The 24,531-nt window shown below is 42.1% G+C and overlaps 1 protein-coding gene across 3 annotated transcripts in view; it reads left to right on the forward strand.

The window, feature by feature from the left end:
• Positions 1 to 24,531, forward strand: part of TGFBR2 (transforming growth factor beta receptor 2) — a 95,287-nt gene that overhangs the window by 55,384 nt on the left and 15,372 nt on the right. For all 3 annotated transcript variants that reach the window (XM_027088351.1, XM_027088349.1, XM_027088350.1), the window contains exons 4-5: positions 14,260 to 15,059; positions 16,966 to 17,107. In XM_027088351.1, the coding sequence (XP_026944152.1) occupies positions 14,260 to 15,059; positions 16,966 to 17,107 (942 nt within the window). The remainder of the gene's footprint in view (positions 1 to 14,259; positions 15,060 to 16,965; positions 17,108 to 24,531) is intronic.

Here is a 24,531-nt window from a genome sequence, read left to right on the forward strand (position 1 = left end):
AAGCATCTGCCTTCCCTTCTCTCAGCGCAGCCAGACTGACTCCCTCCAAGGCCTTCTACCTGCTTTTTTTAAAAAATTGAAGTATGGTTGATGTACAGTGTTGTGTTACTTTAAGGTGTATAGCAAAGTGATTCAGTTATACATATATACATATATATTCTTTTTCAGATTCTTTTCCATTATAGGTTACCAGAAGATACTGAATATAGTTCCCTGTGCTCTACAGTAGGTCCTTATTGTTTATCTATTTATATACAGTAGTTTGCATCTGTTAATCCCATACTCCTAATTTATCCCCTCTCCCGCACTTTCCCCTTTGGTAACCATAAGTTTCTTTTCAAAGTCTGCGAGTCTGTTTCTGTTTTGTAAATAAGTTCATTTGTATCATTTTTTTAGATTCTACATGTAAGTGATGTCATACGATATTTGTCTTTCTCTACCTGACTGACTTCACATAGTATGATAATCTCCAGGTCCATCCATGTTGCTGCAAATGGCATTATTCCGTTCTATTTTTTTTTCTTTTTTTTTTTTTCGGTACGCGGGCCTCTCACTGTTGTGGCCTCCCCCGTTGCGGAGCACGGGCTCTGGACGCGCAGACTCAGCGGCCATGGCTCACGGGCGCAGCCGCTCTGCGGCATGTGGGATCTTCCCGGACCGGGGCATGAACCCGTGTCCCCTACATCGGCAGGTGGACTCTCAACCACTGCACCACCAGGGAAGCCCTATTCCATTCTTTTTTATGGCTGAGTAATATTCCGTTATAAATGTACCACATCTTCTTTACCCATTCCTCTGTCGATGGACATTTAGTTTGCTTCCATGTCCTGGGTATTGTAAATAGTTGCTGCAGTGAACATTGGGGTGCATACATCTTTTCAAAGTACGGTTTTCTCTGGATATATGCCCAGGAGTGGGATTGCTGGATCATACGGTAGCTCTATTTTTAGTTTTGTAAGGAACCTTCATACTGTTCTCCATAATGGTTGTACCAATTTACATTCCCACCAACAGTGTAGGAGAGTTCCCTTTTCTCCACACTCTCTCCAGCATTTATTGTTTGTAGACTTTTTGATGATGGCCATTCTGACCAGTGTGAGGTGATACCTTATTGTAGTTTTGATTTGCATTTCTCTGATAACTAGCAGTGTCGAGCATCTTTCCATGTGCTTTTTGGCCATCTTTATGTCTTCTTTGGAGAAATGTCTATTTAGATCTTCCACCCCTTTTTTAATTGGGTTGTTTGTTTTTTTGATATTGAGCTGTATGAGCTGTTTGCATGTTTTGGTGATTAATTCCTTGTCAGTTGCTTCGTTTGCAGATGTTTTCTCCCATTCTGTGGGTTGTCTTTTCGTTTTGTTTATGGTTTCCTTTGCTGTGCAAAAGCTTCAGAGTCCCAAGTTCTTAAAAACCAACTTATACTACCTCTAAGTATACAGAATAGTGTCTGTAAATTTTTTTTTTTTTTCCGGCCACACCGCATGGCTTGTGGGATCTTAGTTCCCTAACCAGGGATGGAACCCAGGCCCTCGGGAGTAAAAGCACGGAGTCCTAACCATTGGACCACCAGGGAATTCCCGGTATTGGTCAATTTTTGAATTGCAGAATCTGCTTTATTCTTAGGGCTTTCCAAATTGCCTGATAAAATATTACTTGTTTGAGTCTAGAACTATTTTTTTTTCTTCAAATTGTCAAAAAAGGCAACTTCTCTGTGTGCATTGAGAAAATCATGAAATCGAATCTTAGCTCAGTGTGGTGTCTGGACATATCATGGTTTAGAGGCAAAGAAGTAACGTGAAAGTATATCAGTTAGATTATAGACTTGGAAAGCTCAAGAGAAGTCCTCTTCCAAGAGCTGCAGGGACTTCAGGATTTGAAATGCAGTCTCTGTTGTGTAATATCCTGCACAAAATGTGACTTTAAACCCCCGGCAGCAAACACAGCGTGGCAAAGAGAGATGATTTGGGGATATACAGGAGACTTGGGATGAAAATCCTCAAATAAGCTTTTTTAACAAAATGTACTCTGTGGGCTTCCCTGGTGGTGTAGTGGTTAAGAATCCACCTGCCAGTGCAGGGGACACGGGTTCGATCCCTGGTCTGGGAAGATTCCACATGCCGCGGAGCAACTAAGCCCGTGCGCCGTAACTACTGAACCTGCACTCTAGAGTCCACGAGACACAACTACTGAGCCTGCGTGCCACAGCTACTGAAGCCCACATGCGTAGAGCCCGTGCTCCGCAACAAGAGAAGCCATTGCAATGAGAAGCCCATGCACCACAGCGAAGAGTAGCCCCCACTCACCACAACTAGAGAAAGCCTGCATGCAGCAACAAAGACCCAATGCAGCCAAAAATAAATAAATAAAATTTATTTTAAAAAATGTACTTTGTGTAGTCTCTTTGGAAATAATAGGGTTTTGGGACTGAATGTAAGAGTGCTTTTAATATTGTGAATTTCCTGTCTTCCCAATATCAAATCATTCTTTAAGTATAAATTATATCGTCAGAAAAGCAGCCACCTGTCAGTGGATCTGTTTGTACAGTAGATGAGCGAGCACAGTGGCATCTGGAGACTAAGAAACACTGAACAGGTGTAAAGGACCAGGCAAGATGAGGCTGTCGATGTATAGAGCTTTTTTATCTGGTAGGGCAGGTTCCCCCCTTTTGCCTTACTGTGCTGTTTGGTTGGGATCTGTAATTCATGTTGACTAGAAATAGCTATAGTTGGCCTCAGTGCCTGAACTGTTTTTCAAAGGAATGCATTTAAAATATCCCCATTACAGTAAGGTTTGCTGAGGATCGTTGGTATATATATTCCTTACGGAGGCCTTTAGCTTTGTCACATACTTTCTCTATATCTACTGAATTGATCATACAGTTTTTTCTCATTTAAATTATTAATGTGGTCAACGATTGTTGTTTTCTTTGCATATTTGTTTTTAATTTAAAATAATACTTTTTATTTTACATCCTTGACTGGATTTGGGTTGCTGCCATTTTTATTTATTATTCGTTTTTTTTTTTTTTTTTGCGGTACGCGGGCCTCTCACTGTTGTGGCCTCTCCCGTTGCGGAGCACAGGCTCCGGACGCGCAGGCTCAGCGGCCGTGGCTCACGGGCCCAGCCGCTCCGCGGCACGCGGGATCCTCCTGGGCCAGGGCACGAACCCGCGTCCCCTGCATTGGCAGGCGGACTCTCAACCACTGCGCCACTAGGGAAGCCCTCGTTTTTTTCAATCATGGTACATGAGTGAGATTGTTCTGTAATTTTCTTATATTCTTTTTGTCTGCTTTTGGTTGTCCTGTTTTCAGAGAACGCTTTTCCTATTCACTGAGTTTGTGTGACATTGAAGTAACCTACTTCTTGAAAGTTCGGTGGCTCTAAGCTTCATCTAGGACAGGTGTGTGTTTGGGGCTTCGAGGGGAACACTGTTGCTCAAATGTTTTTGGAGACTTTTTCCCTCAATTTTTACTGGAAAAAAATTAACCTTTCTGAAAAGTTGAAAGAATGGAACAGTGAGCCCCTATATACCCTTTTCCTTTCTATCTATTTACCATGTGTTAACATTTTACCACCTTCTCATTTCTGTGTGTGTGGGGAGGCACTGGGGGTGGGTGTATTACAGTCCACATTCAAATTTCCCCAAAGCAGTGGGGTTTCTGCTGTTCCAGTCAAGGACCACGCATGGCATTTGGTTATTTTGCCTCTTCAGTGTGTTTCTTTTTTTGTGTGACTCTGACTTGAAACAGGTGGGCCATTAATTTTATAGCGGCACATTCTGGATTTATCTGATGGTTCCCACTTGTTTAGACTATGATTAAACATTTTTGTAAGATTTCCACTGGCATTTTTACTGTAGGAAGTTTTTTTAGGGGGTTGACAGTTCCACAAAAATCAAATTTTGACACGTGTATTCAGTCACTGATACTAAGAAATTTGACAGTAAAAGGCTTAAAGATAAAAAACTTAGGGTTATACTGTGGAAGATTTTTAACTACTCAATTTCTTTAATGTTTGTAAGATTATTCAGGTTTTTCTTGGGTCAGTTTTAGTAAGTTACACATATAAACTTTTAGGACTTTGACCAATATTGTTTTAAGTTTTCAAACTTACTGGAAAAGTTTTTCAGATCCCTTGAGTCTTGGCTGTGCCCATGATTCTGTCTCCTCCGGGCCTTTGCCCTTGGCTATATATCAGTCTCACCGAGGTTTACGTGTTGTGTTGATCATGATACAACCCATTCAGCGTGTTGTTGATTCTCCCTCTTGTAACTTTGTTTTCTATTCCACTGATTTCAACTTTTATCTTTACTTTCTCTTTCCTTCTGTTTTCTTTGGTTGTGTAATCTTGTCCGTTTTCTAAATGCTCATATTGAAGCCTCTGTTGGCCAAAGATCCTGGGAGCTGCCGTCAGCATCCCTCTTGAATGACACTGCCCCTCCAACTCGCCACTAACTGCCACACCAGCCTCCTCTGCAAGGACCGCAGCTCGCTGTACACACAGGCTTCCATCTGCACGTCTAGGAAATGGGACCTGATTCAGATCTAGCAGTGTGGCTGCAGGGGTTCAGAATAATCCACGTGAAACCCAGTGTTTGGCATTTAGTAGGTTCTCAATAAATGAATGCTGTGCTTTTAAATATTACAATTAACTTGACTTAATGACTTGAGACAGGAAATTCTCCTTTCCCACCAGCGTATCTCTCTTGAGCACAGTTTCCTTCTTTGGATCTCAGCCTGTTGCTTTAGATGAACATGTTGGCGTGTGAAAATCTCTGTGGTTAGTGTGTCACTGCCAACTTCAAGCATCTCTGTGGTTGTCTTGCAGTGTTCACCAACGCACTGAGGTGTACAGAAAATGAGCATCTGTATCCCTTTCTGTGTCTTGGATAAATTACTATCTTCGTAAATTTTTGCCCAAACTCTTCATTGAGTGGAGGAATTGCAGAACTAATTCAAATATTAAAGTAGGATCCCATCTGTCAAATTCAGCTCTGTTACTTTGGTTTTTATCAAGATGCATTAACCAACCCACATAGGCATTTTTACTCTTGGACTTAATTTAATGTCCTTTTTACTATGTGATTTTTTGAAAAAAAAAAAAAAGAATTATAGAGTTTCAGTTTTAAGTTCCTTTTGGTAATCAGTGTTGGATTTGGGCCTCACAGAGGACTTGAAAGAGCCTGGGAGCTGCATGTTTCCATTGTGTTGCATGTATGTGCCCACCTGTGTGTGTGTGATTAGGCAACTTCTTTACTTTTTTTTTTTTCCTTATTTACTTTTAAGTCATTCTGGAGGAACCTATACCAAGGAATTTCCCCTTGAGGTTTTCTGCCAGTTTGTGTTTTGTTTTTTTTTAATGGTGTACTAACATTTCTCTTTGACATTTGTCCTTAAAAACTATTTATTTATCAAGATTCTGACATTTGCAAATGGCTCCTTATTTGCAAGTCAGTTTGGCTCCTCTATGTGGGACACATTTGGTTGGAAAATTTTGGAATTATTAAACGGGCCTTTGGTTCATTGCTAGGGAGACACCTTGGTGGCGTGGAAGGAACAAGGGCTCTGGAGCCACTCAGACCTGTGGGAAACAGGCTCCTCTCAGTTTCTTTCTTTCTTTTTTCCCCTCTTTCTTCCCTTCCCTTCCCTCTCTCTCTCTCTCACACTCCCCCTTCTGCCTCTCATCCCCCCCCCCCCCACTTCGCCTCTCTCTCTCTCTCCCTTTCCCTTCCTCCCTCCCTCCCTCTCTCCCTCCCTCCCCGCCCCTCTCCTTCCCTCCCCGCCTCCCTTCATCCCTCCCTTCCTTCCTCAGTAGCCTCCTCTATAAACCAGGGCAATGAACAGAACCTGACTTGGCTGTTGAAGAAATAAAGTGAGATGCTGCTGATACAGTGAATGATCTTTCCCCAGTTCGATGAAGCCCATGATAGGGGAGTTATCTCTGGTGTCCTTAAGAGAGTTCAGAGGAGAATTTCCCATCCTTTTCCACTGCAGAGCTCACCTCACACATGATAGAATCCACCCCTGTCCACCAATGATGGAGGGTCCGTCATTGGCACCCGTATCCTTCCTTACTAACTTCCCAGAGAAACAGATGAGTCTGGAAATCTCTGCTCTAGGAAATCCTGGCAGAGAGGCTAGGGCTTGATGCCTTCACTCTGCCCAGGGCTCTCTGGTTTTATGTGTGTGCCCTGTACTTCTGGGACGTTTGGTGAAGCCTGTGGATCTCTTCACAGTGATGTCTTCAAATGCATAAAATAGTATACACAGGAGTTCAAAGAAGATCACACATAGTGTAATACAATTATCAAATATTTAAAAATATAAATTTGTGATATAGTAATATTTACTTCTATAGTAATGGTTTAAATAACAAGATCTAGCATCAGATCGAACAAATTGAAATGGCTAAGTGATGAATATAAAGGATTCACCAAGGCCTCTGCAACACATGTAAAGCGGCATGAAAATATCAGTGGTTTCTCTTGGTGACAAAGTCATAGGTGTCGCTAATGCTGGGAAATGTGAAATTTTAGTTAAAGGTTAGAGAAAATAAAAAGATGCCATTTTGCCCGTTTAAATTTACAGACTCGCAGAAGTCTATCTCTGGAGCCCAGGCTAAGAAAGTCTGCTGTTAACAGTGGAGAGCTGCATGTGTATGAACCCTGGAAAAGTTCCCCTCGTTTGTAATGCCCCCCAGAACTCTGTGTGGCTCAGTGTTACATAACAAGGGAGTGCCATGTGAACATCACCTTTTGGGCACTGGTTACCTGTGTGCCCAAGAAACAGTTCATGGAGGGTTCCACATCTTGAGTGCCCTACATTCTAGGTCCTGCGAAAGATTTTAGGGTTCTTCCTTGTGTAAGACTTTTCCTTCCCAGGCAGGGAAAAGATGCATATTTGCAAGAACACTAGTCCACTCTGGTTCTTAGTTAAGAGCCAAGGGGAACAGTCTGCACACCCGACACGTTGTCTGAGAACTGCCCATAGTTCAGCGTTAAACCTTAGTGGACGGCCGTGAAATCACTTAGTCCAGCCCCCAGTGAAGAAAACCACTTTATCAAATTGAGAGCTTGTATGAAGTCATTCTTAATCAGCTCCCACTGATGTGAAGTTTAGAGACAGTATGGCACGGGGTTAAGAGCGGGGGTCTCTAATCAAACAGAGCTTGAGAAATTATTTAAAGTGTCTGACCCTTAGCTTCCCTATCTGAAAAATTGGGTTTATAATAATAGCAGTATCTACCTCATAGGGTTTTTCTTTCAATTAAATATAAATATTATATAAAACTCTTGGCACACAGAGAAGTACATAATTTGTATTCGATAATTATGAGTTTCTGTGTCACTGGGGGCTGGCAAAAAGAAATACTTCCTGCTGGTCTCTGAGTAAAGGAGAAGCTAGCTTGTACCTACTGTAGCTATAGCTGTTGGTTTTTCTAGGAGCAGCTCAAGGGTTAACTCTGAGAGCGTGTGGGTGGCTTCGGTTTAGATAAAGCCACATCCCAAAGCTTCCTTTCAGCGCGATTTGCTCTTGTTAGGGTTTTTCACCACCGCTTTGAAGTTTCAAGATTGACAGATGATAATAGATAATTCCTGCCTCACCACATTTTTACCTGTAGGTTTTCAAAAAGAAATCAAAGGGAATTTGAGGGGAAAGTAACACTTTGGTTTCTGACATTGAAGGGGGGATTTCTAGAGTCTTCTTCAATTAATAAATTAAAGGAGATTTCTGTTTTTGTGTTTCCCTTAGCCTGAAGAAGACTAGAAGTCAGCAAGGAAGACCCTTTTACATATATGGACAGGAATTAGAGAATAAAATTATCAGGGATACATGAACAGTTCATTTGGATGTTTTACACCCTTTAATGAATTGGAGACATAGCTGAGTAATTATGCAGTTAATATTTAAAGTTTTTTCGTTGTGTTGTTTTCTCATATGTAAAAGAATATTCACATTGGGCCAGAATGAAGCCTCTCCAAATTCTGCCAATGCATTGCAGGTTGTTAAAATAACACCAATAGAAGAGGGGCTAGTAAACTTTTTCTGTAGAGGGCCAGGTAGTAAATATTTTAGGCTTTCTGGGCCAGATATGATCTCTGTTGTATGACCTACTTAGTTTCTTTTTGTATTTAAACGACCCTTTAAAAATGAAAAATTCACAGCTCTTGAGGCTGTACAGGAGCAGCCTGTGGGCCCTGGGGCCATAGTTTGCCAACCCCTGCTGTAGAGCATAAAGAAAGGAAGGGATTTTTTTTTTAATTGAAGTATAGTTGATGTACAATGTTGTGTTAATTTCTGCTATACAGAAAAGTGATTGTTATACATATATATATATATATATACACACACACACACACATTTTTTTTCATATTCTTTTCCATTATAGTTTATCACAGGATATTGAATATAGTTCTCTGTGCTGTAGAGACCCTGTTGTTTATCCATTCTATATATAAAAGCTTACATCTGCTAACCCCAGCCTCCCACTCCATCCCTCCCCCCTTGGCAATGTCCTCTATGTCCGTGATTCTGTTTCTGTTTCACAGATAGGTTCATTTGTGTCATATTTTGGATACCACATGTAAGTGATATCACATGGTATTTGTCTATCTCTTTCTGACTTCACTTAGTATGATCATCTCTAGGTCCATCCATGTTTCTGCAAATGGCATTATTTCATTCTTTTTATGGCTGAGTAGTATTCCATCATTGTATATATGTACCACATCTTCTTTATCCAAGAATGGGAGGGATATTGTCCCACATAAGTAATCATTCATTCAGCTTCTACAGGAAACATTTGCTGAGTACCTAAGTGCCCCGCCCTGAGTCAGCTGCTGGGTAGAGCCTGGTGATCAATACGTGTGGATTTACCCTTGTAGAGCTTACTTTTTCATGGGAGGAACAAGCAATCAGAGAATCAAACCCATTTATTTATAAGACATTTTATGTTGTTAAAGACAAGTGTCCACCTGAAGAAAACACGCCCATTGGATAGTCCAGATAGTAGAGGTGGAGTTATAGGAGGGGAACCTTACTTTCTGCTGCATCTCAATATCATTTCATCTGTCCCCTCAATCTTGATCTCCAGGTTCATTCTTTGTTGGACAAGAGAGACCATCCATACTTCTGCACAAGACCTTCTGTTTCACTTGTAGTTCCAATCTTTCTTGTAATCACTTTGTCCCACCACACTGAAGCCTCTAGTCCCACCTGCCTTGGGTCCCACTCAAGCCTGACAGTGTAAGAACTTAGGTTTTCAAGATTCAATCACCAAATTGTTTCCTTCTTCCTATTCTTTAAAATTTTATTGAAGTATAGTTGATTTACAATGTTGTGCTAATTTCTTCTGTACAGCAAAGTGACTCAGTTATACAGACATATATATTCTTTTCCATTATAGTTTGACACAGGATATTGAATATATAGTTCCTTGTGCTATATAGTAGGACCTTGTTGTTTATCCATCCTATATATAATAGTTTGCCTCTGCTAATCCCAAACTCCCATTCCTTCCTGCCCCTCCCCACCTTGGCAAGTCTGTTGTCTATATCTGTGAGTCTGTTTTTGTTTCGTAGATTTGTATCGTATTTTAGATTCCACATATAAGTGATATCATATGGTATTTGTCTTTCTGTGTCTGACTTACTTCACTTAGTGTGATAATCTCTAGGTCCATCCATGTTGCTGAAAAATGGCATTATTTTATTCTTTTTGATGGCTAATATTCCATTGTGTGTGAGACACACACTACATCATCTTTATCCATTCATCTGTTGATGGACATTTAGGTTGTTTCCATGTCTTGGCTATTGTAAATAGTGATGCTATGTACATAGGGGTGCATATATCTTTTTGAATTATACTTTTGTTAGAGTATATTCCCAGGAGTGGGATTGTTGGATCATATGGTGACTCTAGTTTTAGTTTTTTGAGGAATCTCCATACTGTTTTCCATAGTGGCTGCACCAATTTACATTCCCACCAACAGTGTAACAGGGTTCCCTTTTTTCTGCACCCTCTCCAGCATTTGTTAATTGTAGACTTTTTAATGATGGGCATTCTGACTGGTATGAGGTGGTACCTCACTGTAGTTTTAATTTGCATTTCTCTAAAAATTAGCAGTGTTGAGCATCTTTTCATGTGCCAGTTGGCCATCTGTATGTCTTCTCTGGAGAAATGTCTATTTAGGTCTTGTGCCCATTTTTTGATTGGGTTTTTTTGTTGTTGTTGTTGAGTTGTATGAGCTGTTTGTATATTTTGGAAATTAAGCTCTTGTCAGTCACATCTTTGCAGATATTTTCTCCCATTCTATAGGTTTTCTTTTTGTTTTGTTTATGGTTTCCTTTGTTGTGCAAAAGCTTGTAAGTTTGATTAGGTCCCATTTGTTTATTTTTGTTTTTATTTCTATTGCCTTGGGAGATTGACCTAAGAAAACATTGGTACAATTTATGTCAAAGAATGTTTTGCCTATGATCTCTTCTAGGAGTTTTATGGTGTCATGTCTTATGTTTCAGTCTTTAAGCCACTTTGAGTTTATTTCTGTGTATGGTGTGAGGGTGTGTTCTAATTTCATTGATGTACATGCAGCTGTCTAACATTCTCAGCACCACTTGCTGAAGAGACTATCTTTTTCCCGTTTTATATTCTTGCCTCCTTTGTTGAAGATTAATTGACTGTAGGTGTGTGAGTTTTCTTCTGGGCACTCTATTCTGTTCCATTGATCTGTATGTCTCTTTTTGTGCCAATACCATGCTGTTTTGATTACTGTAGCTTTGTAGTATTGTCTGAAGTCTGGAAAGGTTATGCCTCCTGCTTTGTTTTCCTAAGGTTTGCTTTGGCTTGGTCTTTTATGGTTCCATATAAATTTTAGGATTTTTTGTTCTAGTTCTTTGAAAATGTCAGGGGTAATTTGATGGGGATCACATTAAATCTGTAGATTGCTTTGGGTAGTACTGCCATTTTAATAGTATTAATTCTTCCAATCCAAGAGCATGAGATATCTTCCATTTCTTTGAATCATCTTTAATTTCTTTTATTAATGTTTTGTAGTTCTCAGCATATTAAGTCTTTCACCTCTGTGGTGAAGTTTATTTATTTTTTTTGATGTGCTTTTTAAAAGGATTGTTTATTTACATTCACCTTCTGATATTTCACTGTTAGTATAAAGAAATGCAACCAATTTCTGTATGTTAATCTTGTATCCTGCTACCTTGTCGAATTTGTCTATTCTTTTTAATACATTCATGTATCTTCCTCAAAAATAGTGATTTTTTTTTTTCCCTTTTGGTTGCTGAAATCCTGATGTTTGGGGGTACTTTTCATGTTTTTAGTGGCATCAAATAGATGTAAGACCTAAGGCTTTCATCTAGAATAGTCAGTGGAAGTTGGCATTTCCACTTAGAACTTCTCTTAAGAATAGGTAGTGGGCTTCCCTGGTGGCGCAGTGGTTGAGAGTCCGCCTGCCGATGCGGGGGACACGGGTTCATGCCTCGGTCTGGGAGGATCCCACATGCCGCGGAGCGGCTAGGCTCGTGAGCCATGGCCGCTGAGCCCGTGCATCCGGAGCCTGTGCTCCACAACGGGAGAGGCCACAGCAGTGAGAGGCCCAGCAGTGAGAGGCCCGTGTACCGCAAAAACAAAAACAAAAACAAACAAAAAAAGAATAGGTAGTTAATCATAGTGCCACTTGACATTGTCTTAGTTTCATTTCTCTCTGTGCTTCATTAAGTGAAGGCATCAAATACCATTTAGGTAATGGGTTCCCTTTGAGAGATTATCTCTGTTCCACCTGGACTGTATTCTCATCACTTTTTAAAATCACTGCCAGTAGGTGAATACTGCCAGTTATATAATTATGAATCCGTCCTTGGACATGATGTCTGGTCCCAAACCACCTACCCAAACTTTCCTCTCTATTCCTTTGTGCACAGTTGTCAGTTTGGGACTCCTGCTCTTCCTCAGGCAGATCCTGTATTCTTACTTCTCCACATAACATTCCTTCTGCCATCATTGACTGCTTCCCATCCTTCACTGGCCAGCTCACAGTCCTTACCACTGTGCCATCCCTGTCTTTCTGTCTTTCCCACACTCCAGCATAGATGGGGGCATGCATTAGCTTCCATCCCAGACTGCTGGATGTTGCCGGGCAGGTGTAGACACATCCTAACTTATCTGCTGGGTCATCCCCACTTTGAGGGCTGTCCCATCCCCTGGTAGGACCTCAGTAGTTCTGTGTTTAATGAATGAATCTAGCTTCTGAACATGAGGACTGCTCCTTAGTGGGCACCTTTGAGAGAAAATGAATGACTGATAAAGTAATAGAATTCTGGCATCCGTTTCCAGTGGAGACAGGCTAGCACAAAGCTCTCCCTGAACTATAACTATGTTTCCCTGACTCTTGCCCACTGAGCATCTCCAACCGCGTTCTTCTTCCCAAGAAGAAAACTATTTAACCAGAGCCAACCAAGGCCAGCTCATGAATCAAAGTTTGAGGAACAAGACATTGTAGTTACTTAGCTGGTGATAAGGGCTCTTCTCCATTCCCCCACAGAGCCTGCCTCACTGGTCCCAGTCAGGAAACTGGCCTGCACTTCCCTTCTATAACTTCTCTCACTAATGTTTCCATTATTGCTACTAAATATCCCTGTTCTATGAAGCTATAAATCACATGACACTGAAAAGAGAAACATTACGGGGATATAAGGTAACTGACTTCCAAAGAGACCCTTACCACAGACCAGTAGGCCCAAAGCTGATGTTTCACGGTAGCCTGGGTGTTGAGCAGAACAGGACAAGTTAGAGTTTACAAAAGAGCACAGACTGCGGCAGGACTGTGGCTGTCTCTTTGTTTTCACCAGATACCATATACGTGAGCACTCTGGAGGCAGGAGTTGTCATTTTCTGTATTCCCAAAACCTCCTGCAGTGCTTGGAGCTTAGTGAATACTCAGTAAATGCTTCATCCATTTATTCAACACTTATTAAGGCCCTCATGTGTGCTAAGTGCTGGTTACAGTCATGGAGAAGAAAGGCATCGTCCCTGGCAGCATAGAGCTCTCAGTCTGCTGGGGTGGGGAAAGTAGGGAAAGGCAGATATGAAACCAATAAATGGAGTCATAGTTATTTAACTCAAATTGTGCTCACTTCTTGCACAGGAAAAATGTGGCATGCTATGAGAATATATAAAATAGAGTGTTTCCCTCAATTTCCTTTAGGGAGTGACGTTTAAGCTGAGCTTTGTGGGCGTTTTTTGTGTTTTTTTTTTTTTTTTTTTTTTAGCAGAGAAAGATTTATTGCAGGGCCATGCAAGGAGAACAGGTAGCTCATGCCCACCACCCCCGCCAAAACCCCAAATCTCCCGAAGGGTTTCAGTGAAGCATTTTTAAAATTGAAGTATAGTTGACTTACAATGTTGTGCTAATTTCTGCTGTCCAGCAAAGTGATTCAGTTATATATATAGGTACATCCTTTTTTTAATATTCTTTTCCATTATGGTTTATCCCAGGAGATTGCATGTAGTTCCCTGTGCTATACAGTAGGAACTTGTTGTTTATTTTATATGTAATGGTTTGCATCTGCCAACCCCAAACTCCCAATCCATCCCTCTCCCACCTCCCCTACCCCTTGGCAACCACAAGCCTGTTCTCTGTGTCTGTGAGTCTGTTTCTGTTTTATAGGTAAGTTCATTTGTGCCATATTTTAGATTCCACATGTAAATGATATCATATGGTTCTTATCTTTATCTTTCTGATTTACTTCACTTAGTATGATCATGTCTAGGTCCATCCATGTTGCTGCAAATGGCATTATTTCATTCTTTTTTTATGGCTGAGTAATATTCCATTGTATATATGTACCACATCTTCTTTATCCATTCCTCTGTCGATGGACATTTAGGTTGTTTTTATGTCCTGGCTATTGTGAATAATGCCAGCAAACCATTTTTAAAGACCAGGCGTGGGAGGGGCATCCCAGGGTATGTGATTAGCTCATGCACAATTCTCTGATTGGTCAATGTTGAGTTTTGATTTCTAAGATGAGTTTTGAGGGAAGAGTAGGAGATATTGACTAGATGGCCAGAGGCAGGCAAGACTGGACAAATGCACACTAGCATCCATGCCTGTAATAAAAACTCACCATATGCTGTCCACAGAAACTATGCTGAAGGTAAAACCTACGATGCTTGGGGTGTGGACCACTTCCTTCCAGTGCACACCTGCTGACCCAGCTCCTTCTCTCCTTTGTTTCCACCTTAGAATACGCCACCAACAACCCCGACTTGCTGTTGGTCATCTTCCAAGTGACAGGTGTCAGCCTCCTGCCGCCGCTGGGCATCGCCATTGCTGTCATTGTCACCTTCTACTGCTACCGCGTCCACCGGCAGCAGAAGCTGAGCCCGGCCTGGGACTCGGGCAAGCCGCGCAAGCTGATGGAGTTCAGTGAGCACCTGGCCATCATCCTGGAGGATGACCGCTCTGACATCAGCTCCACCTGCGCCAACAACATCAATCACAACACGGAGTTGCTGCCCATTGAGCTGGACACCCTGGTGGGCAAAGGGCGCTTCGCCGAGGTCTACAAGGCCAAGCTGAGGCAGAACACGTCTGAGCAGTTTGAGACCGTGGCCGTCAAGATCTTCCCCTATGAAGAATATGCCTCCTGGAAGACGGAGAAGGACATCTTCTCGGACATCAACCTCAAGCACGAGAACATCCTGCAGTTCCTGACAGCTGAGGAGCGCAAGACGGAGCTGGGCAAGCAGTACTGGTTGATCACCGCCTTCCACGCCAAGGGCAACCTGCAGGAGTACCTGACGCGCCACGTCATCAGCTGGGAGGACCTGCGCAGGCTGGGCGGCTCGCTGGCCCGTGGCATTGCACACCTACACAGCGACCACACGCTGTGCGGCCGACCCAAGATGCCCATCGTGCACAGGGACCTCAAGAGCTCCAACATCCTGGTCAAGGGAGACCTCACCTGCTGCCTCTGTGACTTCGGCCTCTCCCTGCGGCTGGACCCCACTCTGTCTGTGGATGACCTGGCCAACAGCGGGCAGGTAGGGCAGCCCCGGCCCCCTTGGGCCCCTCCCCTTGCTACTGGCACCCCTCCCTCTCATTTCCATCAGCCCTGCACTCTGACACTGGTCCAGGGAATCCAGTTAATCCTGACTGCACCCCGCTCTCGTGCCGGGGTACCTCTGCCAACCAGCAGCATTTCTCTCCCTGGTTCTCCAGATCCTTACCAGCCTAGGACAGGCATTTCTCCCTGAGTCAGTTCTCATTTCTCTTCCATTTGGACATTATTTTCCTTTGCTTCGAACACTGCTAGTACTGTATTTCTATCTTTTCCCTGTCTTGGGGTTGTACTCAGTCCTTGCTACTCTGTATTCTTGGTCCTTATATTGTTTTTATTTTGGTTTTGGTTTTTTTGGGTTTTTTTTTTTTTTTTACCATTTTAGAAGGCAGTCTCCTTGAAGTCCAAATCCACATCTATTTGGTCACATCCATCACAAGGCCTTGAACAGGGAAAGTGACCAATAAGTATTTGTAGAGTGAGTGACGGACTGGGTGAAGGAAGAGTTCCTCTTTTGAAGCACCTCACTGATTAAAATTGAAACCTTTTTGGTTAAGGAGCTATTAGATACTAACATTACCATCATTCTTTATGTTTCACACACCGGAAGCTTGGCTGTGGGTTAGAGTGAAGTGTTGAGAGCACCACTGTTTCCTCTCACCAGGCTGAGGGGAGTGCTTTTGAAGCATCTAGTCACTTGCTCAGGCAGCTCTCCGGGTCCATGGCCACACATCAAGTGTAGAGATAAACATGTTGAAACACGGACAGATTACTGTGCCAGGGTAACAAGTCATGCAATGACCTATTAAAAAGAAAAATTTCTTCTAATGCATGCCAGTAAGAAGCGTTATTTGGGGTGATATTATCAACTCACTTGACATTCCCTGGATCCTTGGGAAGGTAGGATTTCATTGTTATTTAGTCAGTCTATACAAGCTGCATTATCAAACATTCAAGTGATTTTTTTCCCCCAGAAGCATTTCTTATATGTTCCTATGTATCGCAGTGTTTTCATACTACCAGTCATCGTTCAAATAAAACTGCATAGCATGCCCATCAAAATTATAAAATGAGGGCTTCCCTGGTGGCGCAGTGGTTGAGAGCCCGCCTGCCGATGCAGGGGACACGGGTTCGTGCCCCGGTCCGGGAAGATCCCACATGCCGTGGAGCGGCTAGGCCCGTGAGCCATGGCCGCTGAGCCTGTGTGTCCGGAGCCTGTGCTCTGCGATGGGAGAGGCCACAACAGTGAGAGGCCCGCGTACCGCAAAAAAAAAAAAAAAGAAAAAATTAAAATTATAAAATGACCAGGTTTGGGCTCTTAATGGAAATACTTTCATACAATTCAATTTAGCAGAGATTTTATGTAATTATATGACATGCTCGGCACACTAGAATGTGCCATGGGGTAAACAAAGAAGATTAAGACAATTCTCAAGTGACAAAAAATTAATGGCAATTATTATTTCACCACAAATCTTGGAGTTACAAGGGTGAAAAAATATTTAATTTGCAAAAACAAAAATCAACATCAAAAGTATCACTGATGTGGTCGCTCAGGTTCTCTGCAAGGATGTTATTGTATACATGATATGATGACATATGTCACGGGGCTAAACAAAGCAGCTCTGGGGTTTGGCATTTCCTTATTGTGGCATTTTTTTCTTTATATTCATTAAAAAATTTTTTTTTAATTCATTTATTTATTCATTTATTCAAAAAAATAATTACATAAGCTGTACATTTCTGTGCAGGTCTCGTTACTTTAAAAAGCATTGTGCTTTTTAAAGGTCCACTACCCGTGTAGGGACAAACATCAGCTATATTTTGAAAATAGGTACGGTACGCAGCTGCAATTCAGTGACGGACCTCAATGTCTTTTTCTGCTTTAGGTGGGAACGGCGAGATACATGGCTCCAGAGGTCCTAGAGTCCAGGATGAACCTGGAGAATGTCGAGTCCTTCAAGCAGACAGATGTCTACTCCATGGCCCTGGTGCTCTGGGAGATGACGTCTCGCTGCAGCGCAGTGGGAGGTAGGCATGGACACCGTCGCGGTGCAGTGGTGCCTCACGCGCCTTCGAGCGCGATGTTGTGCTCTTTGCTTCAACATGGTTCCAGGGATACAGAGCGCTCATTGAGATCTGGTAGGACACAGCTATTCCAGAACGATCCGGAATGGTGCTAAAAAGCCTAGGTTTTATAGCTGAAAGCCAGGTTTGGAGCACAAAGCATTTTATCTCCTTTCCTGAAGTTTATAATTACTTTTCTCTTGACGCATCGCGCCACAGATATTTACATATCTGGCAAGAGATGAACACTAGTAATATAAGAATTATTTCTTATCAAATGGGTACCATGATTCAGAAAAGTATCTGACTTTTGTTTCTTTTTGTATTTTAAGGTTTTTCAGAATTATATGGTACAGGAACTGGATTTGACTCAAAATTTACTTTTATGGACATAACTTTCCTTTGTTGAACAAAACAAGCAAAATGGTTTGACATATTTGTTTAGGTTTTGAAAAATCTAATGAAGAGAGGTTATTGAGGAATGCAGTATTCTTCAGGGGTACAGGGGGATGTCATCGTTTTAGAGAGCATTGTCCCCTGATCTTCTTGGAGATGGGATTGGCTAATGTCTACATCACTTTATCCTTTTCTGACCCTTCTCTCAGTGGTTTCCGTCAGGGTCTTAGGTCTCACCTTAGAAAATTGATGTATCCCAACGTGGTCCTGGCTAGATGCTAAGTCAAGCCAAGCTAACACCAATTTTAACCCTTTGTTTTGTAATAATGTTAGACACACAGAATCACTGCGTGAGTAGCACAGGGAGTTCCCATATGCTCTTCACCCAGCTTCCCCTTGTGCTAACACCTTACCTAAACCAAGCACAGCTGCAGAAGATTGGACATTGACATTGGTACCATGTCTTTAATTAATCTATAGGACTAGCTTGTATTTCCAAGCCCCTAGTAATGGGGCACAGGATCCACTCCAGGATTCCACGTTACCTTAGCGTCCAGGCCACCTCAGTCTCCTTTGATGTGTGATGGTTGCTCAGTCTGTTTCTTTCGTGACCTTGACACTAGGGAATAATTCAGACCAGGTATTTTATAGACTGTCTCTCACTTTGGGTTTCTCTAATGTTTTCTCATGATTAGATTGAGGTTGTGCATTTTTAGGCAAGAATACCACAGAAATGATGTTGAGCCCTACTCAGGGTGTCACATGCGGGTGGAGATGCCAGTGTGCTGTCCAATCTCATCATGTGCTGAAGGTGTCTCCACATTTCTCCCTGTAAAGATACTACCTTTTCCACTTGTAATTAATACAAATCTTGTGGTAAGGCACTTTGACCTGTTTCTACTAAACACCTGTTTAGTAAGGAGACTAGACCTGTTTTTTACCATTATTTTACCTGCTAATTCTAGGGTCCATCAGTAGTTCTTGCCAGCTACAGTTATTACTGTAATGTTTGCCTAATGGTGATTTTCTGTTTTTCTTATCCCTTCTACATTTATTCATAGATATTCTGCTTACGAAATATCTGTCCTTTCTCTCACCAGCCTCTTTTATTTATTCGTTTTACTATGTATTTATATGAGTATGAAGTTGTGGATATTTATCTTATTTTATGGGTATTTAATATTATCAATATTTATTTTGTCGCTTAGATCATAACAGCTTTGGTCACTGGGCCAAACTACCTAGCATTTTGCTCCGGGTGGATCTGGTTGGCACCATTTCCTGCTCTGATAATTCCTCCTTTTGAGAACTTTCTTAGCTGACTCTCTAGGATGGGTCCTGCTGGGAGCCTTGCTGTCCCATCACCTGTTTCCCTGGGTGCCTGCATGGGGATGGCACTTCCTGTCTGGTTGACCCTGTTATTTTCTGGTTTCCTGCCTGAGATGTCTTCCCCCATAGCACTTCCAAAAGTAACAGTTTTTTCTTGCACAGTGAAATTTGTTTAATCAAGTTTTAGCCACTGAGAATCATTTTCTACTTGAAAGCTTTGACAGCTTGAAAATGAATCCTTAGACCAGACCAGTGTGAGTTGTGTCAGAAGAGATGATGATGCTGTTGTCATCGTCTCAGAATAAATTTACCTCGTTTTTGGTATCTCTCTTATCCTTTCAAGCCCGTCATTCTATAAACGTGAGCTGGAGACTGTGTCCCTGTCTTCCCCTCTGGCAGTGCCGCCAGCTTAAGGCCTGATGTGAGCTCCCTGCTTCCTCGGTTATCAATGACTGACACCCTTTCCTGTTGATATTTGCTGAGTGTGGAAGAATTCAGGCTAATGGGGAAGAACCGAGTTCACCAGCTTTTACAAGGTCTAAAAACGGATACAGTATAAATAAGTTTTCCCAAGGAAGGAACAGGGTCCCATTTGTTTAGCAAGCCTCAAAAAACCTTTCATAACCTTTAGGATAAGAACAGACAGCTTTAGGGAACCGGAAAGAGGCCATCCCGGTTTTCATTTTGTTTGATCTTAAGCCCACAGTACTGTTCCTCCCATCTCCGCTCAGGCTGCAAAAATCAAAGTTCTTTGTCTATCCTCACTTTTGTCCAGCAGACAGCCCTTCACTTGATTAAGTGCGTGAACTCATGTATTAAACCCTTTCTTTTGCCTTCTTTTAAAAGTACTGTTTTTTTCTGGGTTTTTTTTGTTTTCTGTTTTTTTGTGTCTGTGCTTCAAAAACCGTGAAGGCAGATTTTCAGCCTAGTCTTAATTACAGAGACTTTTCTTTTATATTTAAAGAGCCCCTTAGAGGGTACATTAAAGTTAGTACCTTCTAAGGGAAGTTAGGGTGTGTTCCCTCTAACCTGTTGTACAAACACAGATGGAAGGACAAGTATTTCCATGAAGAAGCTTGCTGTCTACTGATGAAACAGACTTTTTTTTTCTCCTTTACTTTTAAAAACTTTGCACATTCAGACACATTTCTTACCTTACACATAAAAGAGATAATATTCCTCTAGTTGATATTACGCCTTAATTTATACAGAGAGAGGGCAGGATATAAAAGGGCTTTCCTGAAGCTTAAACTTCTTTCTGTGACTTGAAAATACAGCATATGTAATTACTATTTTTCATGGACAGTCTCATTTCAGAAAAGGAAATGTGGAAAATGCTTACCTCAGTGTGATGAGTTATAGATTGATATTTTATTTCACAATATAGATCCACTGATATTCTCTCCCGTTTATTCTGAGTAGCAGGATGTCTAACTGAATGAAGCAGGAGACTAGGCATCAAAGGATGGCCTTGCAGGAGAAGGGGAAATCCCAGCTTTCCTGACTCGAGTGACTCTGTTCTGTTCTCAGGGCTGAGCCCAAACTCTTGGCATGGATGCCCAGCAGGCCTCGCCTGCTTCTCTCTGCATTTATCACAGGTCTTAGTGCTAGGCTTTGTCTCGTACTATTTACTGGGCATAGAACACCGAAGGAGACTTATTTACAGGCGAGGCAGGGGACAAGGAACTGAGTGCCCAGATTGGCTAAAGGGAGTTCAACAGTAGGGTCAGGCAAGGAGGGTTAGGTCAGCTCTCAAAGGAACAATGAGGCTCAGAAGTGTCCTCTCTGTGCAAGAAGTACAGAGGAAACACGAACAAGAGACAACACAACACTGGAGAAGCCGCACTCTTCTCAGGTGAGAAAATGCAGAGGTGGTAATAGCACTCTTTGGAAGCCAGCTGGTCCAGCTCCCTTACCACAAGATTCCACCTAGGAGCTCAAGAGATGGGTTGTCATAATTGAAGAGAGTCGTCAAAAGGGAAAGACTTTCTGGTAGAAGTAGGTTTGGTCCAGATGAAGAAGGCCACGGAGAAACAATAACTACCATTACATAAGCAATTGCTTCATGGAACAACTCATTCCATCTACCAAGGACTCTTTGAAGGGTGTGCTGTTACCATTTTACAGATGGGAAAACTGAGGTTTTAGGAGGTGGGAAAGTTGTGGAGACAAGCATCAGAGCCCTGTTGTCTGGCTCTGGCCCACAGGCCCTAACCTTCCTAGTACAGTGTTGGCCTGACCCATGGAGAGCATGTATAGCCCATGGCAGCTAGAACTACCATTATTATTTTTACAGAACTGGGTAGTCAGTGCTACTCTGTGTATTGTGACCTTTGACTTGAAGCCTTTCTGGAAGCATCTGGCAAGACAGTCACACACTTGGGGAACATTCAGTGATGGCCTCACTTCTGAACGTTTCCAGTGGTTGACTTGACTTTCGTCTCATCTCTGGGTGAGTCTCTGTTAAAAGAATCCCAAAGCTATTAAATGCTGTAGTGTGTTACAGCCTCAGTGCCTTAAAGTCTGAGATAACTTCCTTATCCTTATTTCTCTGAAGATATACCTATTCATTCTTTCATTCACTAAACCAATATTTATTGAGTACCTACTGCATGGAAGGCATTACTCAAAGTGCTCAGGGTACAGAGACTCTCAGGAGATGGCAGAGTAGAAGGATGTGAGCTCATCCCTCTCACAAAAACACCAAAATCACAACTAACTGCTGAACAACTATCGATAAAAAAATGCTGGAAGCTATCAAAAAAGATATACTACATCCAAAGACAAAGAAGAAGCTACAACAAGATGGTAGGAGGGATGCAATCGTGATAAAATCAAATCCCATACCCATCGGGTGGGCAACACACAAACTAGAAAATAACTATATGGCAGAAGTTCTCCCACACGAGTGAAAGTTCTGAGCACCACATCAGGCTCCCCAGCCTGGGGGTCTGGCATCAGGAGCCCCCAGAGCATCTGCTCTGAAGGCCAGTGGGGTTTGATTGCAGGAATTCCACAGGACTGGGGAAAACAGAAACTCCAGTCTTGGAGGGTGCACACAAGGTTTCGTGCACACCAGGACCCAGGGGAAAAAGAAGTGACCTCTTAAGAGCCTGGGCCTGACCTACCTGCTGTTTATTAGAGGGTCTCCTGTGCAGGTAGGGTGTGGCTCTGGCTCACTGCGGGGACAAAGACACTGGTGGCGGTAGTTCTGGTGAGTACTCATTGGCGTGAGCCCTCCTGGAGGCCACCATTTTCTCACCAAGACCTGGCCCCACCCAACAGCCTGTAGGCTCCAATGCTGGGACGCCTCAGGACAAACAAACAACAGGGTGGGGACACAGCCCCACCCATCAGCAGAAAAGCTGTCTAAAATCTTCCTGAGCCCATAGCTTCCTGCTAAACACACCCCTTGACACAGCCCTGCCCACCAGAGGGACAAGAACCAGCTCCAGCCACCAGTGGGCAGGTACCAGTCCCTCCCACCAGGAAACTGGCACAAGCCCATTGAGCCAGCCTTATCCACCAGGGGGCAGACAGCAGAAGCAAGAAGAAATAAAACCCTGCAGCCTGTGGAACAGAAACCACAATCACAGAAAGTTACACAAAGAGATGGAAGATGAATATGTCCCAGATGAAGGAACGAGATGCCCCAGGAGAACAACTAAGTGAAGTGAAGATAAGCAATCTACCCGAAAAAGAATTTTCATACACCACAGTCAAGTGCGATTTATCTCAGGGATGCAAGGATTTTTCAGTATCTGCAAATCAATCAGTATGGTACACCACAATAATAATTTAAAGAATAAAAACCATATGATCATCTCAGTAGATGTAGAAAAGTTTTTGACAAAATTCAACACCAATTTATGATGAAAACTCTCCAGAAGGTGGGCATAGAGGAAACACACGTCAGCATAATTAAAGGCTGTATATGACAAACCTACAGCTAATATCATGCTCTGATGAAATGCTTTCAGCTTTTCACTGTTAAGATAAGGAAAAAGACAAGGATGTCCACTCACCACTTTTATTCACCATAGTTTGGAAGTTCTAGCCATGGCAATCAGAGCTGAAAAAGAAATAAAAAGAATTCACATTAGAAAAGAAGGAAAACTATCACTGTTTGCAAATAACATGATACTATACATAGAAAATCCTAAAGATGTTACCAAAAGACTACTAGAGCTCATCAATATATTTGGTAAAGTTGCAGGATACAAAATTAATACACAGAAATCTGTTGCATACACTAACAACAAAAGATCAGAAAGAGAAATTAAGGAAACAATCCCATTTACCATCGCATCAAAAATAATAAAATACCTAGGAATAAACTTACCTAAGGAGGCAAAAGACCTGTACTCAAGTAACTATAAGATGGTGATGAAATAAATCAAAGATGACACATACAGATGGAAAGATATACTGTGTTCTTGGATTGGAAGAATCAATATTGTCAAAATGACTGTACTACCCAAGGCAATCTACAGATTCAATGCAGTCCCTATCAAATTACCAATGGCATTTTTCACAGAACTGGAACAAAAAATCTTAAAATTTGTATGGAGACACAAAAGGCCCTGAATAGCCAAAGCAATCTTGGAAAAGAAAAACAGAGCAGAGGAATCAGGCTCCCTGACTTCAGACTATACTATAAAGCTACAGTCATCAAAACAGTATGGTACTAGCACAAAACCAGAAATACAGGTCAATGGAACAGGATAGAAAGCCCAGAAATGAAACCACGCACCTGTGGTCAATTAATGTACAACAAACGAGGCAAGACTACACTATGGAGAAAAGTGAGTCTCTTCAATAAGTGGTGCTGGGTAAACTGGAACACTACATGTAAAAGAATGAAATTAGGGCTTCCCTGGTGGCACAGTGGTTGAGAGTCCGCCTGCCGATGCAGGGGACACGGGTTCGTGCCCTGGTCCGGGAGGATCCCACATGCCACAGAGTGACTAGGCCCCGTGAGCCATGGCCGCTGATCCTGCGCGTCTGGAGCCTGTGCTCTGCAACGGGAGAGGCCACAACAGTGAGAGGCCCGCGTACCGTGCAAAAAAAAAAAAAAAAAGAATGAAATTAGAACATTCTTTAACACCAAAAATAAACTCAAAATGGATTAAAAACTTAAATGTAAGACTGTACACTATAAAACTCTTAGAGGAAAACATAGGAAGAACAGTCTCTGACATAAATTGCAGCAATATCTTTTTTGATCCGTCTCCTAGAGTAATGGAAATAAAAACAAAAATAAACAAATGGGACCTAATTAAACTCAAAAGCTTTCGCACAGCAGAGGAAAACATAAACAAAATGAAAAGACAACCCACAGAATGGGAGAAAATATTTGCAAACGATGCGAACGACAAGGGAGTCATCTCCAAAATATACAAGCAGCTAATGCAGCTCAATGTCACACACACACAAAAAAACCCAATCAAAAAATGGGCAAAAGATCCTAAATAGACATTTCTCCAAAGAAGACATACAGATGGTGAAGAGGCACATGAAAAGATATTGAGCATTACGAATCATTAGAGAAATGCAAATCAAAACTACAATGAGATATCACTTCACACCAGTCAGAATGGCCATCACCAAAAAGTCTACAAACAATAAATGTTGGAGAGGGTGTGGAGAAAAGGGAACCCTCT

The sequence above is a fragment of the Aethalodelphis obliquidens genome, unplaced genomic scaffold (assembly GCF_003676395.1).
Source record: "Aethalodelphis obliquidens isolate GAN/ISIS:26980383/991018 unplaced genomic scaffold, ASM367639v1 scaffold62, whole genome shotgun sequence".
Taxonomy (NCBI): domain Eukaryota; kingdom Metazoa; phylum Chordata; class Mammalia; order Artiodactyla; family Delphinidae; genus Aethalodelphis; species Aethalodelphis obliquidens.